Raw genomic sequence first — 16,428 nt, forward strand, 5'->3', positions numbered from 1 at the left:
TCTTTCACTCAAACCCAATCCCCTTTTCTTTGTGTAACCAGCGGTCATATCTGTTCCGTCCGCTAGGGACGTTTTCCTTCATGACATCATTTGTAATCAAGGTATGATTCATTCTGTGCGATTAGTTAGGTATTTAGTAAATAAATAATTAAACCCAATTTTGTATTGCTGATTCAACTTGTTAGCCAGGGTTCGTGAAGATAACCAAGAATTTACAACTCTCAGATGAGACTGAAATAAGGTGACGATTAATATTGACTGCTATTGGTGTAAAATATTACTAGATCTTTAAGAGTTTCTTCGGAAGATAACTGCTCTATAAATATTATTTCGTGGTACCCTGACTTTCTAGTTAATTACATTTACATGATTAGCTCAATCAGGTAATATTAATTACAGAGAAAGGATTTTATAGAATAGCATGTCATATCACTTAATCCGGCATAGCCAAAGACACGACACTAGTGTAAGTAAAAACGAATGTAAATAAGATAGATAAGGTGCTACTAAATGCACATGACGGCACAAACATGTCTCGGAAAAGGTACATATGTTTTTGTTTGGAAAATGTGGAAATAAAACATTTTCCTTATTTTCCAGCTAGGCAGGCTAACGTTAGTTAGCTAATTAACTTGATAGCTATCGTACAGTAGGCGTATATTAATAATTACATATTTAATACAAGTAGACATGCACTCATAATTGACTGTTGTGCATATAAAGCACCCACAAGCTACCGGTGGCTGAAAACACAATAATTTCCGGCTAAGGGTGGTCAATATAAAAATAATTCCTTCCTCCCTCGCCCCTTGCCCTGCAAGTGTAAACTCGTCAAATGTAATGATACGTCATCATCATTAAGTGTCCACTTAATTTGAGGCTGAAGGGATAGGGTGGCTTTTAAGTGTTTGGACCGCAGCCAAAAAGATGAGAGGGTTGAGATGCGATGAGATACATTTGACCTGGCCAGTTCTGGTCCGACAGCGTCACGCATATGCACCTCGGCAGCACATTGTACACAATATGAAATATTCACTCCCTCTGCTGAGAGAAAGGCAAGCGATAGCAGCAAAGTCTTGTATGGTAATACTTAAAGAAGTTAAATGAGAAGAAAATGCTAACTTAACGAGATGAGATTGAGGTACAGTAATGGTAGTACAGGTGCAATGCTTAACCATCCAGAAGGGACGCCAGTGAGACCCAAACCTTTAAGTGTGAGAGAGAAAGAGAAGACACAGGCTAGCACACAGAGCCCACTCAGCCCAGTGTAACTAAGGTAATGAAGGAGAGATAGCAGACAGACAGGGACTCACTGCAGAACAGACATCACCTCACATGTCCTGCACTGAGATATGCTCTGCAGTCTCTGCCTGTCTGTGATCCTTAAGGTGTACCTGGCAAATCATGCCATCGCAGCAGGATATAATCAAATCAATAATTATTTATACAGCACATTTCAAACATGGAATGCAACGCAATGTGCTTTACAGGAAAACAAAAACAAAAAAACTAAAAGAAAAGCTGAAATATTTACTACAGAGAAAACATAATATAAAAAAATTAACTATGACAAATTGAACAACTAAAAAGCACACTAAGGAAAAGCATAGCTAAGAAAATGTGTCCACAGTTTCAGCCCCCCTCCGCTTCTCTGGCAGGCAATTCCAGAACCTGGGGGCATAATAACTAAAGGCTGTCTCTCCATGCCTCTTGGTCCTAGGCTATAGGATAGTTAAAAGGCCAGTGCCAGAGGACCTGGAGGGACCTATTGGGTACATAACCTAATAGCATGTCTAACATTTATTGGGGTGCACATTCATGGATTGATTTAAGAAACCAATAGAATCATCTTTAATGAATTTGAAAACTCACTGGCAGCCAGTGCAGAGACCTTAAAACCACACCGTGACTGGGACGGGGAAAAGGGTTCGAAGCCGAGTCACGACAGACCAGAAAAATGCGAGTCCAATTCAAGAACATGATTGTAATTTTGTCAAATCAGCACCATAAGAGTTGAAAATGTCAAGTATTTCAGAACATATAGATTCTTTAGACATTCAAAATTGTGCAAAAGGGCATGCTGAAGGAAAATAGAGCCGCTCTACAAATTATTAATAACCCAAACACAGTGGTAAACAATGGACCTTCTACGCCTTCAGAGAAGGGCTAAGGATTTAAAAAATAATGATTATAATAATATATTAATGACAATAATTATGTTATTTTCAAAGATGTTCTGATTTAATCTCAGGGGTTAACACTGAAGAGAAAGAGAAAAAGAGGAAGAGAAAAAAAAAGGTCCAATCAGCAGTTCTTTGCTGGTCTCTCTGGAGATAAATCTAAACTCAGCAAAAAAAGGAAACATCATCTCACTGTCAACTGTGTTTATTTTCAGCAAACTTATCATGTGCAAATATTTGTATGAACATAAGATTCAACAGACATAAACTGAACAAGTTCCAAGGAGATGTGACGAACATAAATGGAATAATGTGTCCCTGAACAAAGGGAGGGAGGGGGTCAAAATCAAAAGTAACAGTCAGTATCTGGTGTGGCCACCAGCTGCATTAAGTACTGCAGTGCATCTCCTCCTCATGGACTGCACCAGATTTGCCAGTTCTTGCTTTGAGATGTTACCCCACTCTTCCACCAAGGCACCTGCAAGTTCCCGGATATTTCTGGGGGAATTGACCCTAACCCCCTCCCTCCGATCCAACAGATGTGCTCAATAGGATTGAGATCCGGGCTCTTCGCTGGCCATGGCACAACACTGACATTCCTGTCCTGCAGAAAGGGTACAGAACGAGCAGTATGGGTGGTGGCATTGTCATGCTGGAGGGTCATGTCAGGATGAGCCTGCAGGAAGGGTACCACATGAGGGAGGAGGATGTCTTCCCTGTAACGCACAGCATTGAGATCGTCAGCAATGACAACAAGCTCAGTCCAGTGATACACCGCCCCAGACCATGACGGATCCTCCACCTCCAAATCGACCCCGCTCCAGAGTACAGGCCTCGGTGTAATGCTCATTCCAACGACAATAAATGCAAATTTGACCATCACCCCTGGTGAGACAAAACCGCGACTCGTCAGTGGCACTTTTTGCCAGTCCTGTCTGGTCCAGCGATGGTGGGTTTGTGCCCATAGGTGACATTGTTGCCTGTGATGTCTGGTGAGAACCTGCCTTACAACAGGCCTACAAGCCGTCAGTCCAGCCTCTCTCAGACTATTGTGCATTCCTGGTGTAACTCGGACAGTTGTTGTTGCCATCCTATACCTGTACCTGTCTCACCCACACGTGTTGTTACACGTGGTCTGCCACTGCAAGGACGATCAGCTGTTTGTCCTGTCTCCCTTTGGTGCTGTCTTAGGCGTCTCACAGTACGGACATTGCAATTTATTGTCCTGGCCACATCTGCAGTCCTCATGCCTCCTTGAAGCATGCCTAAGGCACATTCACGCAGGGACCCTGGGCATCTTTCTTTTGGTGTTTTTCAGAGTCAGTAGAAAGGTCTCTTTAGTGTCCTAAATTTTCATAACTGTGACCTTAACTTCTTGACGCTACCCATCCCTGTCGCGGGATCATTTTCGTCAGCAACCGCTGAATAGCATAGCGCCACAGTCAAATAATATTACTAAAAAATATTCATATTCATGAAATCACAAGTGCAATATTGCAAAACACAGCTTAACCCTTTGTTAATCTACCTGTCGTCTCAGATTTTGAAATTATGCTTTACAGCGAAAGCAATCCAAGCGTTTGTGTAAGTTTATCGATAGCCTAGCATAGCATTATGTACACTTAGCATCAGGAAGCTTGGTCACGAAAATCAGAAAAGCAATCAAATTAACCATTTACCTTTGATGATCTTCGGATGTTTTCACTCACAAGACTCCCAGTTACACAACAAATGTTCCTTTTGTTCCATAAAGATTATTTTTATACCCAAAATACCTCAGTTTGTTTGTCGCGTTATGTTCAGAAATCCACAGGAAAGAGCGGTCACGACAACGCAGACGGAAAATCCAAATAGTCTCCATAATGTCCACAGAAACATGTCAAACGTTTTTTATAATCATTCCTCAGGTTGTTTTTAAAATATATATATTCGATAATATATCAACCGAGTGTGTAGGTTTTTCAATAACATCGGGTGGAACAATGGCCGCTTTACTCTATAGCGCACAACTCACTCTGAGAGCCCCCACCGATCCACTTCCGCAATGTGATCTTTCACGCTCATTTTTCAAAACAAAAGCCTGAAACTATGTCTAAAGACTGTTGACACCTTAGGGAAGTCATAGAAAAAGGAATCTGGTTGATATCCCTTTAAATGGAGGATAGGCATGCATAGGAACAGAAGGGTTTCAAAATAAGAGGCACTTCCTGATTGGATTTTCCTCAGGGTTTCGCCTGCAATATCAGTTCTGTTATACTCACAGACAATATTTTAATAGTTTTGGAAACTGTAGAGTGTTTTCTATGCTAAACTGACAATTATATGCATATTCTAGTTTCTGGGGCTGAGAAATAGGCCATTTCAAATGGGTACGTTTTTTAGCCAAAAACTAAAATACTGCCCCCTACACGCAAAAGGTTAATTGCCTACAGTCTGTAAACTGTTAGTGTCTTAACGGCCGTTCCACAGGTGCATGTTCATTAATTGTTCATGGTTCATTGAACAAGCATGGGAAACAGTGTTTAAACCTTTTACAATGAAGATCTGTGAAGTTATTTGGATTTTTATGAATTATCTTTGAAAGACAGGGTCCTGAAAAAGGGACGTTTATTTTTCTGCTGAGTTTAGATATCCAAGTCAGCCATTGGCTAGGCCATCATAAGCTAGATAAAGCCATCTGCCATTCAATTGTATCAGGGCAAAATTTTGGCGTGACATTAGAATCAACCAATCACATTTTGACTGAATGGGTGGAAGCGTTAACAAAAACCTATGGAAACCTCTGAATTCTTGAAGGCCAACAGATGACGACGGCAAAAGCGGGCAGTAGTTTTCCCACTATCTAGCTAGCTAGCTTTTTGTTGTCGGCTAGTTTGCAGGGGCTGCAGCAGGTGTTATTGAAGATGTTGTTGCTCATTTTTTTTTAGCTTCTTAATTTTCAAGAATAACGTTCAACAAGAAGTTACGTTTCAAATTATCATCACCTGGTGAGTGGAACGGTGTTTTTTTTTATTCCGTTACTCATCTGTTTGAAAATAACTTGTTGCATTTAAAGTGGAACTGACAGCATTTTAGCAACATGACATCTTATTAATATCTGTTCATATACACTTCCAGGAAGAATATGGCACTTCTTAAAAACATTATCTGACAAGCGACCACTTAGATATGGTCATTTTCACGATTTTATAAATTCTTAGAATGTTTGTTAAAATTCTTTAACAATATAGAGTGGGAAAGCGTCCGTGCGTTTGGACAATTAATAGACACTGCAGTAAATTAATCAGAATAAAAACATCTGTCTTGTCCAGGACCGGAGTCTACACAGACTGGCGCGCTATTGCCAATCAGAGCAACAGTAGGCCTTTATACAAACAAGCCATTTGCCACATGGGCCTGCTAACATTCGCTTTGAACTGGTCTTTACAGGAAGTTGCAACAGCGCAACTTTAGATCATTAGAACGCATTCGCCAAAAGCCACCTGAATGAATTTCTGCAAATATGTAAACACCACGGGAGTCCTCTTACATTTTGAAACTTATTCTGCAGCTTGCCTGCCAATGCATGCTTGTCCCAACCAAGCACCCAAGCTAACTGGCTAAAGTTGGCTAGCTTTCTAGCTAGCCAACTACTTCCAGACACAAATGAGAGAACACCTTATTTTACTCGCCGTAGCAGAGCTGGTTAGCCTGTTAACATGTTTCTAGAGCATTCCTGATTCACTATTACTTTTTTTGTCTACGTTTACACCGGTCACATTCAGCTGCTGTTGCACATTCGTAAATTCTTCAGTTGTTCTGCGCACTGACACACTCAGATGAGAGTGCTCTGAATCGGAGTAGATAGCATATCTTTTGCATTTGCAAATTCATTCTGGCTAACTGGATAACAATGATTTAAGTTCTTGCTAGCTAACCAAATGACACCTGCATCTCTAGCTGTGTATAGCTACCGAAAAACGATATGAGGGGAAAAAGTCAGTCACTAACCCACTTCTCCAATGGCATGGCATCCTCCTAGCAGTTAGCTAGCATTAGGCTCTGTGTTTTTATCTTGCTACATAAATAGATACCCTAGCCTCTATTAGCCACATTATGACTGACTTATGATCATTGCCCTTGCTAGTTTGATTATATTGACATTCCCAGCCTTAGTTACATTCGTCCGTTTTTGTCCAGAATATTGAGTAAGTGCAACCCGAATGGAGGCAGCAAACAATGTACCAGTCCAGCTGTGATTTACAACCTCATAGCAATATTTTTAGGACTACCATGAAATGTATTGGTGAATCATATTAATCATGCATTGAACTGCATCCATCTATTCTGCCAACAATGCTTAGTTTATGTCATGGAACGTTGAGTCTAATATAACCTGTTTTTAAAACCTCTTATAAAGTTGGTTTTGTAGCATAAACTGGGAATTGTATATTTTTTACTGATATGATTGTTTGTTTCATATCTGCAAAGTAGTTAAAATGCTGTCACTTCCACTTTAAACTTTAGATCACCGGTTACTTTTTTTTTTTTTTTGCAATGGGAAGTAATAGTTGTACATTTCGATTGGGAAATGCTCAACGGTTGTGTTTTTGTATTCTTATGATTGGCACCTAGTGGCTTATTATGTCCGAGGTTATGGACCGCCTATCCTTTAACATCATGTTGTATGTTACTGCTGTCTTTCCATTGGCCCTATGCAGTGGTGTAGGGAAAGGGGGATACCTAGTCAGTTGTACAACTGAATGCATTCACCTGCAATGTGTCTTCCGCTTTTAACCCAACCCCTCTGAATCAGAGGCGCGGAGGGCTGCCTCTCTGGGATATGTGGGACGGTAGCGTCCCACCTGGCCAACATCCAGTGAAAATGCAGCGCGCCAAATTCAAATAAATTACTATAAAAATTAAACTTTGATGAAATCACACATTCAATATACCAAATTAAAGCTACACTTGTTGTGAATCCAGCCAACGTGTCAGATTTAAAAAATGCTTCATGGTGAAAGCAAACAATGCTATTATCTGAGGATAGCACCCCAGTAAACAGAGAGAAAAGCATATTTCAACCCTGCAGGCGCGACACAAAACGCAGAAATAAAAATATAATTCATGCCTTACCTTTGACGAGCTTCTTCTGTTGGCACTCCAATATGTCCCATAAACATCACAAATGGTCCTTTTGTTCGATTAATTCCATCGATATATATCCAAAATGTCCATTTATTTGGCGCGTTTGATCCAGAAAAACACCGGTACCAACTTGCGCAACGTGACTACAAAATATCTCAAAAGTTACCTGTAAGCATTGTCTAAACATTTCAAATTACTTTTGTAATACAACTTTAGGTATTTTTTAACGTAAATAATCAATAAAATTGAAGACGGGATATACTGTGTTCAATACCGAAGGAAAACAAAGTGGAGCGTGCTTTCAGGTCATGCGCCTCTAACAAAGAGTACACTTCCCTCGAGCCTCATTCTGAACAGTGTTACTTCTTCATTTCTCAAAGGAAAAACCTCAACCAATTTCTAAAGACTGCTGACATCCAGTGGAAGCGATAGGAACTACAGGAAAGTGGATTAGAAATCTGGATTCCCAATGAAAACCCATTGAAAAGAGTGAACTCAAAACAAATTGAACGGTTTGTCCTCGGGGTTTCGCCTGCCAAATAAGTTCTGTTATACTCACAGACATGATTGAAACAGTTTTAGAAACTTCAGAGTGTATGCATATCTTATCTTCTGGGTGTGAGTAGCAGGCCGTTTACTTTGGACACACTTTTCATCCGGACATGAAAATACTGCCCCCGGTCCCAAAGAAGTTAATCGACAGCCACGTCGTCAGCACCCGGAGAACATTGGGTTAACTGCCTTGCTCAGGGGCAGAATGACAGATTTTTTACCTTGTCATTAAGTAACCTTTTGGTTACTGGCCCAACGCGCCAACCTGCCAGGCTGGAGAAGTGGGTATACACAGATTTTGCCAAAAAGTTCCCAATTGGCCTGCCCAGCGAAGGAAAGGCACCCTGTGTGAGTTTTTCCAGATTATTTTTTTAATGCAAAAATTTGATGGTCCACAACAATGCTTAAATCACATCAATTTGATTTGGTGGGCCTGTTAGGGCCTGGCTCCCCAGTGGATGGGCCTCTGTCCACCGAGGCCCATCCATGTCTACACCCCTGATGCAAACAGTGCATGATGACAATTGCACATCACAAATAGCCTACTTACCAACACTTTGGACTAAACTTTTTAAATACCTGGTTTGCATACCCATTGTTGCCTTAGTTAACATTTACTGGTAGATATCTTAAATTGTAAATGTCTTTCCGACCCCACCAGCTACCAATGTCATTCTTCTGTGAGTTGCTCCATGCCAAAACCAGTTGAGCGCTGCACTTTCTTGCTGCCTGCAGATGATATTCTGCTGAAACTAGGCTGTGTGCGGCGTGCATGTGAATATATTTCACGTGCTTTGCGATTGTGTAGACTATGTTGGGCATGACTACTCTACTGTACTACATACTTGATAAGTAGTATACCTCCACTACACTACTTTGGTACGCATCAGTAGGGATTAATAAGTGAGTATACACAATGCCCATTGAAAACAAAGTGGGTATACGGCTCCACTACACCACTGGCCCTTTGTGTTTTACAAAAAGTACACTGTCCTACATGAGTGCGCTGGTATTATGGTTGCTGTCCTTTCAGAATCACCAACCTGTCACACACTGAAGGCCTATTAGGTTCGCCACTGAGCAAACATGTCTATAATAGATATTAAGGCTGTTAAGAGACTGTATTAATGTTACAAGAAAGGAGTGTATATATTTGGCCTGGCGAAGCGGTTTTATGCGCTAATGGAATGGAAGCTAATAAGAGTTTTTTTTACTCTGCTGGTCTCGGGAAGAAATTAGTACAAATGTATTCAAATCATATCTAATTGTATTAGTCACATGCGCCGAGGTGTAGACCATACAGTGAAATGCTTACTTACGAGTCCCTAACCAACACTGCAGTTAAAAAAATATGAATAAGAAATAAAAGCAACAAGTAATTAAAGAGCAGCAGTAAAATAATAGCGAGACTTTATACGGGGGGTACGGGTAGAGTCAATGTGCGGGGACACCGGTTAGTTGAGGTAATATGTACATGTAGGTAGAGTTATTAAAGTAACTATGCATAGATGATAACAACAGAGAGTAGCAGCGGTGTAAAAGAGGGGGGGGGGGGGGGGGGCAATGCAAATAGTCTGGGTGGCCATTTGATTACATGTTCAGGAGTTTTATGGCTTGGGGTAGAAGCTGTGGAAGCCTCTTGGACCTAGACTTGGCCCTCCGGTACCACTTGCCTTGCGGTAGCAGAGAGAACAGTCTATGACTAGGATGGCTTGAGTCCTTGATCATTTTTAGGGCCTTCCCTGCCTGCTATAGAGGTCTTGGATGGCAGGAAGCTTGGCCCCAGTGATGCTCTGGGCCGTAAGCACTACCCTCTGTAGTGCCTTGTGCGCGGAGAAAGAGCAGTTGCCATACCAGGCATTGATGCAACCAGCTCTCAACGGTGCAGGTGTAGAACCTTTTGAGGATCTGAGGACCCATGCCAAATCTTTTCAGTCTCCTGAGGGGGAATATGTTTTGTCATACCCTCTTCATGACTGTCTTGATGCTTGGACCATGTTAGTTTGTTGGTGTTGTGGACACCAAGGAACTTGAACCTGCTCCACTACAGCCCTGTCAATGAAAACGGGGGCGTGCTCGGTCCTCTTTTTCCCGTATTCCACAATCATCTCCTTTGTCTTGATCATGGTGAGGGTGAGGTTGTTGTCCTAGCACCACACGGCCAGGTCTTTGACCTCCTCCCTACAGACTGTTTCGTCGTTGTCGGTGATCAGGCCGATGATCACTGTTGTGTCATCGGCAAACTTAATGGTGTTGGAGTCGTGCCTGGCCATGCAGTCATGAGTGAACAGGGAGTACAGGAGGGACTGAACACACACCCCTGAGGAGCCCCTGTGTTGAGGATCAGCGTGACATATGTTGCTACCTACCCTTACCACCTGGGGGCGTCCCGTCAGGAAGTTCAGGATCCAGTTGCAGAGGGAGGTGTTTAGTCCCAGGGTCCTTAGCTTATTGATGAGCTTTGAGGGCACTATAGTGTTGAACGCTGAGCTGTAGTCAATGAATAGCATTGTCACATAGATGTTCCATTTGTCCAGGTGGAAAAGGGCAGTGTGGAGTGCAATAGAGATTGCATCATCTGTGGATCTGTTAGGGCGGTATGCAGATTGGAGTGGTTCTAGGGTTTCTGGGATAATGGTGTTGATATGAGCCATGACCAGCCTTTCAAAGCACTTCATGGCTACTGACATGAGTGCTATGGGTCGGTCGTCATTTAGACAGGTTACCTAACCCTATTACAGGGGCTGAGTCACTGGCTTACTGGTGCTCTTCCATGCCGTCCCTGGGAGGGGTGCGTCACTTGAATGGGTTGAGTCACTGACGTGTCCTTCCTGTCTTGGTTTGCGCCCCCCCCTTGGGTTGTGCCATGGCGGAGATCTTTGTGGGCTATCCTCGGCCTTGTCTCAGGATGGTAAGTTGGTGGTTGAAGATATCCCTCTAGTGGTGTGGGGGATGTGCTTTGACAAAGTGGGTGGGGTTATATCCTGCCTGTTTGGCCTGTCCGGGGGTATCATCGGATGGGGCCACAGTGTCTCCTGACCCCTCCTGTCCATAGGCAATTTGTATAGGCTCAGTGACGGCTAGATATCAGCCTGTGACTAGAAACATGATGGTATGTACTGGTGAAGAGAGAGGAGTTTTAGACCCACAGCTCTGCTTCCAGTTCTCAACTACATTCTAACTGCTCTGCTCACACACAAAAAAAGGTATAAATCCAATATAACATAACCATGGAAGGGATCCACCATTTGGTGCAGCTTTCTGGGACAGATTATTCTTGTAATTGTTGATGAAGATTCAATCAAAATGTTTATTTCTGCATCTCTTTCAGTCATGTTTGTTTGCCTGTTCAGTCATGTTTCTTTGCATGTTTGGCCCTATCATCGGATGGGGCCACAGTGTCTCCTGACCCCTCCTGTCTCAGCCTCCAGTATTTATGCTGCATTAGTTTGTGTCGGGGGGCTAGGGTCAGTCTGTTATATCTGGAGTATTTCTCCTGTCTTATCCGGTGTCCTGTGTTAATTTAAGTATGCTCTCTCTAATTCTCTCTTTCTTTCTTTCTCTCGGAGGACCTGAGCCCTAGAACCATGCTTCAGGACTACCTGGCATGATGACTCCTTGCTGTCCCCAGTCCACCTGGACATGCTGCTGCTCCAGTTTAAACTGTTCTGCCTGCGGCTATGGAACCCTGACCCGTCCACCGGACGTGCTACCTGTCCCAGACATGCTGTTTTCAACTCTCTAGAGACAGCAGGAGCGGTAGAGATACTCTCGGCTATGAAAAGTCAACTGACATTTACTCCTGAGGTGCTGACTTGTTGCACCCTCGACAACTACTGTGATTATTATTATTTGACCATGCTGGTCATTCATGAACATTTGAACATCTTGGCCATGTTCTGTTATAATCTCTTCCCGGCACAGCCAGAAGAGGACTGGCCACCCCTCATAGCCTGGTTCCTCTCTAAGTTTCTTCCTAGGTTTTGGCCTTTCTAGGGAGTTTTTCCTAGCCACAGTGCTTCTACACCTGCATTGCTTGCTGTTTGGGGTTTTAGGCTGGGTTTCTGTACAGCACTTTGATATATCAGCTGATGTAAGAAAGGCTATATAAATACATTTTATTTGATTTGATTAGTGTTCTTGGACACTAATGGTGGTCTGCTTAAAACATGTTGGTATTACAGACTCAGACAGGGAGAGGTTGAAAATGTCAGTGAAGACACTTGCCAGTTGGTCAGCGCATGCTCGCAGTACACGTCCTGGTAATCTGTCTGTGAATGTTGACCTGTTTAAAGGTCTAACTCACATCGGCTGTGGAGAGCGTGATCACACAGTCGTCCGGAACAGCTGGTGCTCTCATGCTTGTTTCAGTGTTTTTTTGCCTCGAAGCGAGCATTTAAGTACTTTAGCTAGTCTGGTAGGCTCGTGTCACTGGGCAGCTCCAGGCAGTGCTTCCCTTTGTAGTCTGTAATGGTTTGCAAGCCCTGCCACATCCGACGAGCGTCGGAGCCGGTGTAGTATGATTCGATCTTAGCTCTGTATTGACGCTTTGCCTGTTTGATGGTTCGTCGGAGGGCATAGAGGAATTTCTTATAAGCTTCCCGGGTTAGAGCCCCGCTCCTTGAAAGCGGCAACTCTAGCCTTTAGCTCAGTGCGGATGTTGCCTGTAATCCATGGCTTCTGGTTGGGGTATGTACGTACGGTCACTGTGGGGACCACGTCATCGATAACACTTATTGATGAAGCCAATGACTGATGTGGTGTACTCCTCAATGTCATTGAAGGAATCCTGGAACATATTCCAGTCTGTGCTAGCAAAACAGTCCTATAGCTTAGCATCAGCTTCATCTGACCACTTTTTTTTATTGATCGAGTCACTGGTGCTTCCTGCTTAAATTTTTGCTTGTAAGCAGGAATCAGGAGGATAGAATTATGGTCAGATTTGCCAAATGGAGGGTGAGGGAGAGCTTTGTATGCATCTCTGTGTGTGAAGTAAATGTGGTTCAGAGTGTTTTCCCTCTGGTTTCACATTTAACATGCTGATAGAAATTTGGTAAGAAAGATTTAAGTTTCCCTGCGTTAAAGTCCCCGGCTACTAGGAGCAAAAAAGAGGAATCTGACAGTCCGTGGTGAGTAATAGCAGTTCTTATGTCCAGAAGTTATTTTCGGTCATAAGAGACAGTAGCAGCAACATTATGTACAATAAGTAAAAAAACAAGTTACACACAATGCAAAGAAATGAACAAAAAACACAATTGGTTAGGAATATGTAAAACGTCAGCCTTGTTCTCCATAGCCCTCTTGTCGACACTGAGACAAGACCGGGACACCCAATATGTGGTCTTGAGACCGGACTCGAGACGGTACTACTTAACAGCTTAAAACCAGTGTAATCTCTGTCTGGTCTTGGTCAGTACCTGTGCTGTTGCATTCTGTATGTTTTGCAGTATACCAATGGCTTTCTTGAGTAGACCAGACAGGAGAGCATTACAGTAGTCAAGCTTGGTTGTAATAAAAGCATGGATGTGTCTCTCTGTTATCAGCTTGAGAGAGAAACGGATGCACCTAGGCTAGTGAAAATGTACACATGATGTCTGATAGCGACGAGGAGAGGGTTCTCTCAAGATTATACTGCAGCTAGTTATCCAATATAGAGAACAGAGAAGAACATTCAGCATTTCATAGAACATCATTGGGTCTGGGGTGTGTGACGAATATTGCAAGAGTGTTGGGTCAGTAACCAAACGGTTACTGGATCAAATCCCCGAGCCAGCAAGGTGGAAAAATCTGCCGTTCTGCCATTGAACAAGGTAGTTAAACCCCAACAACAACTGCTCCCTGGACGGCGATGTCGATTAAGATAGCCCCTCGCACCTCTCTGATTCTGAGAGGTTGGGTTAAACGCATAAGACACATTTCGGTTTGAATGCATTCAGTTTAGCAACTGACTAGGTATCCCCTTTCCCTCGCCCTAAATCATTACAGTGTAATTACAGGCTTATTCTCACTACAAAAGAGAGGAAGGAGTATTCTGATAGTCTTCTGCAGAAATGCTGAGTACCTTGTGTCAGCCATGGCTGTTTTCTCTCTGTCACTGTCTGTCCTTAAGCTACATCCAGTTAATCATTATTCAAGTGCCCATGATAGTCAGCAGCATTTGTATGGATAGCATTGTCACGGGGGCTAGGTGGAGATTTGACCATAACACTAACACTTATCTACAATTACTAGACAATCTACAATTACTAGAGCTAGTAGTCAGTTTATTTTATTTTCAACTGAGTGGAACTGCCATCTCCTTACATATTTTTTGCACTTTTTTGAGACAGTACTGAAACGAGAGGGAAAGACAGTCCAGTGTGAGAAGGGAGGATGCAAGGGTTGAACCCCGGTCTCTGGAGGGGGAAAGCATAATGTGGTTACAGCCGGGAGCGTTAGTTAACACAGGACTGTATCAACCCCTAGCCCCTACCCTTATGTTGTGTTATCTGTGTAGGTCTGAGAGCATTGGAGAGGTACATGCAATATGCCAGAAGTTCCACCCTGGCCTATCAGAAGACAAGTGGTAGGCTAGATATATTAATCTAACGTAGCATGTGTAAAAAGACGCCTGAACGGAGTCCCCACACTCATTTTTCAAGGGAAACGGAAGTTAGGTTGAAAATAATGTATCCCTGAGAAACGGAAACATCTGCTTTCTGACACCCCACGGAGAGTGAGCTGTATTAACCATACTGTTTACACCTATCCAATCCTTTCAGATCTGTGCCAGGGTCAGGGCAAGGGGTTGATTTTGGATTGGGCAATGGTCTAGTCCAAGAGGGCTGCAGAGGGGAAGAGAGGGGCATTATGGGGTCACCACATCACAGGCGTGTATACAGGAAGCAGGACGGAAGTGTGGGTATAAGAGAGCACATGAGAGAGTAGTTAACCCACTGATCCTCTGGACTATAGACTGGGCAGAGATGGAAACGCTGAATGTCTGTCTCTCTCTTATGCACATCCTGTCTTGTATGTGTTGGGATAATATGTTTTCAGCCTACATGCAGGAGCCATTTTTGAATGCTCCAATAGGCCAATGTGTGTCTGTTGATTTAATTCCCCTATGTGAAACACGAAAGTGAGCTATATATACACACACATCAATGGTGGTGGCATATGTTAGGCTGAGTTTAATCGGTTGGTTTGGTTTCATCCAGTGTCCCACATTCTGCGATCTTCACAGATCCAGAATAGTATGACATCAGAGATGTTCAGCCTAAGCAATCGAGTGCTGATTTTACACCCACTCAGACATCCATTGAAGAAAAAAGGCTACATCCTTCTTTCTAATTTCAGTATGGGCTTACGATGATACAATGTAACGTTAGTAGGCTACTTATTATAACAATTATCTCCAGGCGCTGTTACAAAGTAACCCAGGCTATTGTGCTCAGCGCCTTTGGGCGAAAGTGTATATTAGCTCCAAAGTAACAATATGTTGTTGATGTAACCACCAGTGTATCAAATCTGTCCTAAAGTGTTACAAAGTTACTGTAACGTGTCCTTAGCGCTCGTTCTCCTGAAACTTCACAATAATTCTCCCACAATGTGTGGGGTAAATATGTTACAAAATAACAATACGTTTTCTGTACAGCACAGTAAATGACAACGTTTTTCTGTGTAGACCTAAACCAACCGAACTTAACTGCCTCGCACGTCATCCTTTCCATTTTTTAGTAGTAGGCTAACATAGTAGACTGGTAGCCTAAGTGCCCTACTACGACTATTAGCTCAGTTTCGAGACAGTGATATGAACTACAATTTATCCGTATAGCCTACCGTTACTCACCCCAATATGACCAACTCTCCGTATTTTACCGGGTCTTTAACGGGCACATCATCTTCGTCCTGGTTTGGCGAATTCATCCGACTGGCGCGAGCTTGCTCTTGTAAACCTTCGAGAGCAATAGTAGTGAAAAAAAGAAATAGGCTACACCTTTCAAACTATGAGGAAGTTACTTGAATGTTAGTATATCCGAGTTTGGATAGAGGCAATTGTTCTTGTTCTTCGTTTTATTGTTTTAATTCCGTGAGCTACCATCTTTTGGAAAGATTGTTGCAAAGCTATCGATTAAAGGCCCGCGCGACACGAATCTGTTCTGTAGCAGAGTACAAAAACATCTCGCGGCAGGGAGTCGACTGACCCATTTTTTTTTTTACAGGGAAGGACAATAAACATCTCTATATAATAAATATATATAATACAGTCCCTATACGACCACAATATTTTTTATTTTTCATATGTATTATTATAAATAAGAAATACTGTGTGGGAATAATACTGAAATACAATTTTGTGTTTTATGAAAATTATTCAGTTGACACAATCTCCCTTTGAAACCATTCAGAGTGATGAGGTCTTGATGATACGCTTGCTACTGACTGTTATGTAAAATAAAAAGGCGGTTTCAAATTCTGGAGGAAAAACACTCGCTTTGTAGCCTAAGCCAATTTACACCATGGGACATTCTTGTTTTCAAATGTAAAAAAATGTACAGAAAAGCGTGAAGAATTGTTCAATGTGCCA

General features: G+C 42.5%; 1 protein-coding gene across 1 annotated transcript in view; it reads right to left on the reverse strand.

Moving 5' to 3' along the window:
• The window catches only part of LOC110522468 (E3 ubiquitin-protein ligase pellino homolog 2), a 28,351-nt gene extending 12,335 nt beyond the window's left edge, over positions 1 to 16,016 (reverse strand). The window contains exon 1 of the mRNA XM_021600888.2: positions 15,691 to 16,016. Within this exon, the coding sequence (XP_021456563.1) occupies positions 15,691 to 15,767 (77 nt within the window). The 5' untranslated portion in view covers positions 15,768 to 16,016. The remainder of the gene's footprint in view (positions 1 to 15,690) is intronic.
• Between the last annotated feature and the right edge of the window lie 412 nt (positions 16,017 to 16,428).

This window comes from Oncorhynchus mykiss, chromosome 4, assembly GCF_013265735.2.
Source record: "Oncorhynchus mykiss isolate Arlee chromosome 4, USDA_OmykA_1.1, whole genome shotgun sequence".
In the NCBI taxonomy this organism is placed as follows: domain Eukaryota; kingdom Metazoa; phylum Chordata; class Actinopteri; order Salmoniformes; family Salmonidae; genus Oncorhynchus; species Oncorhynchus mykiss.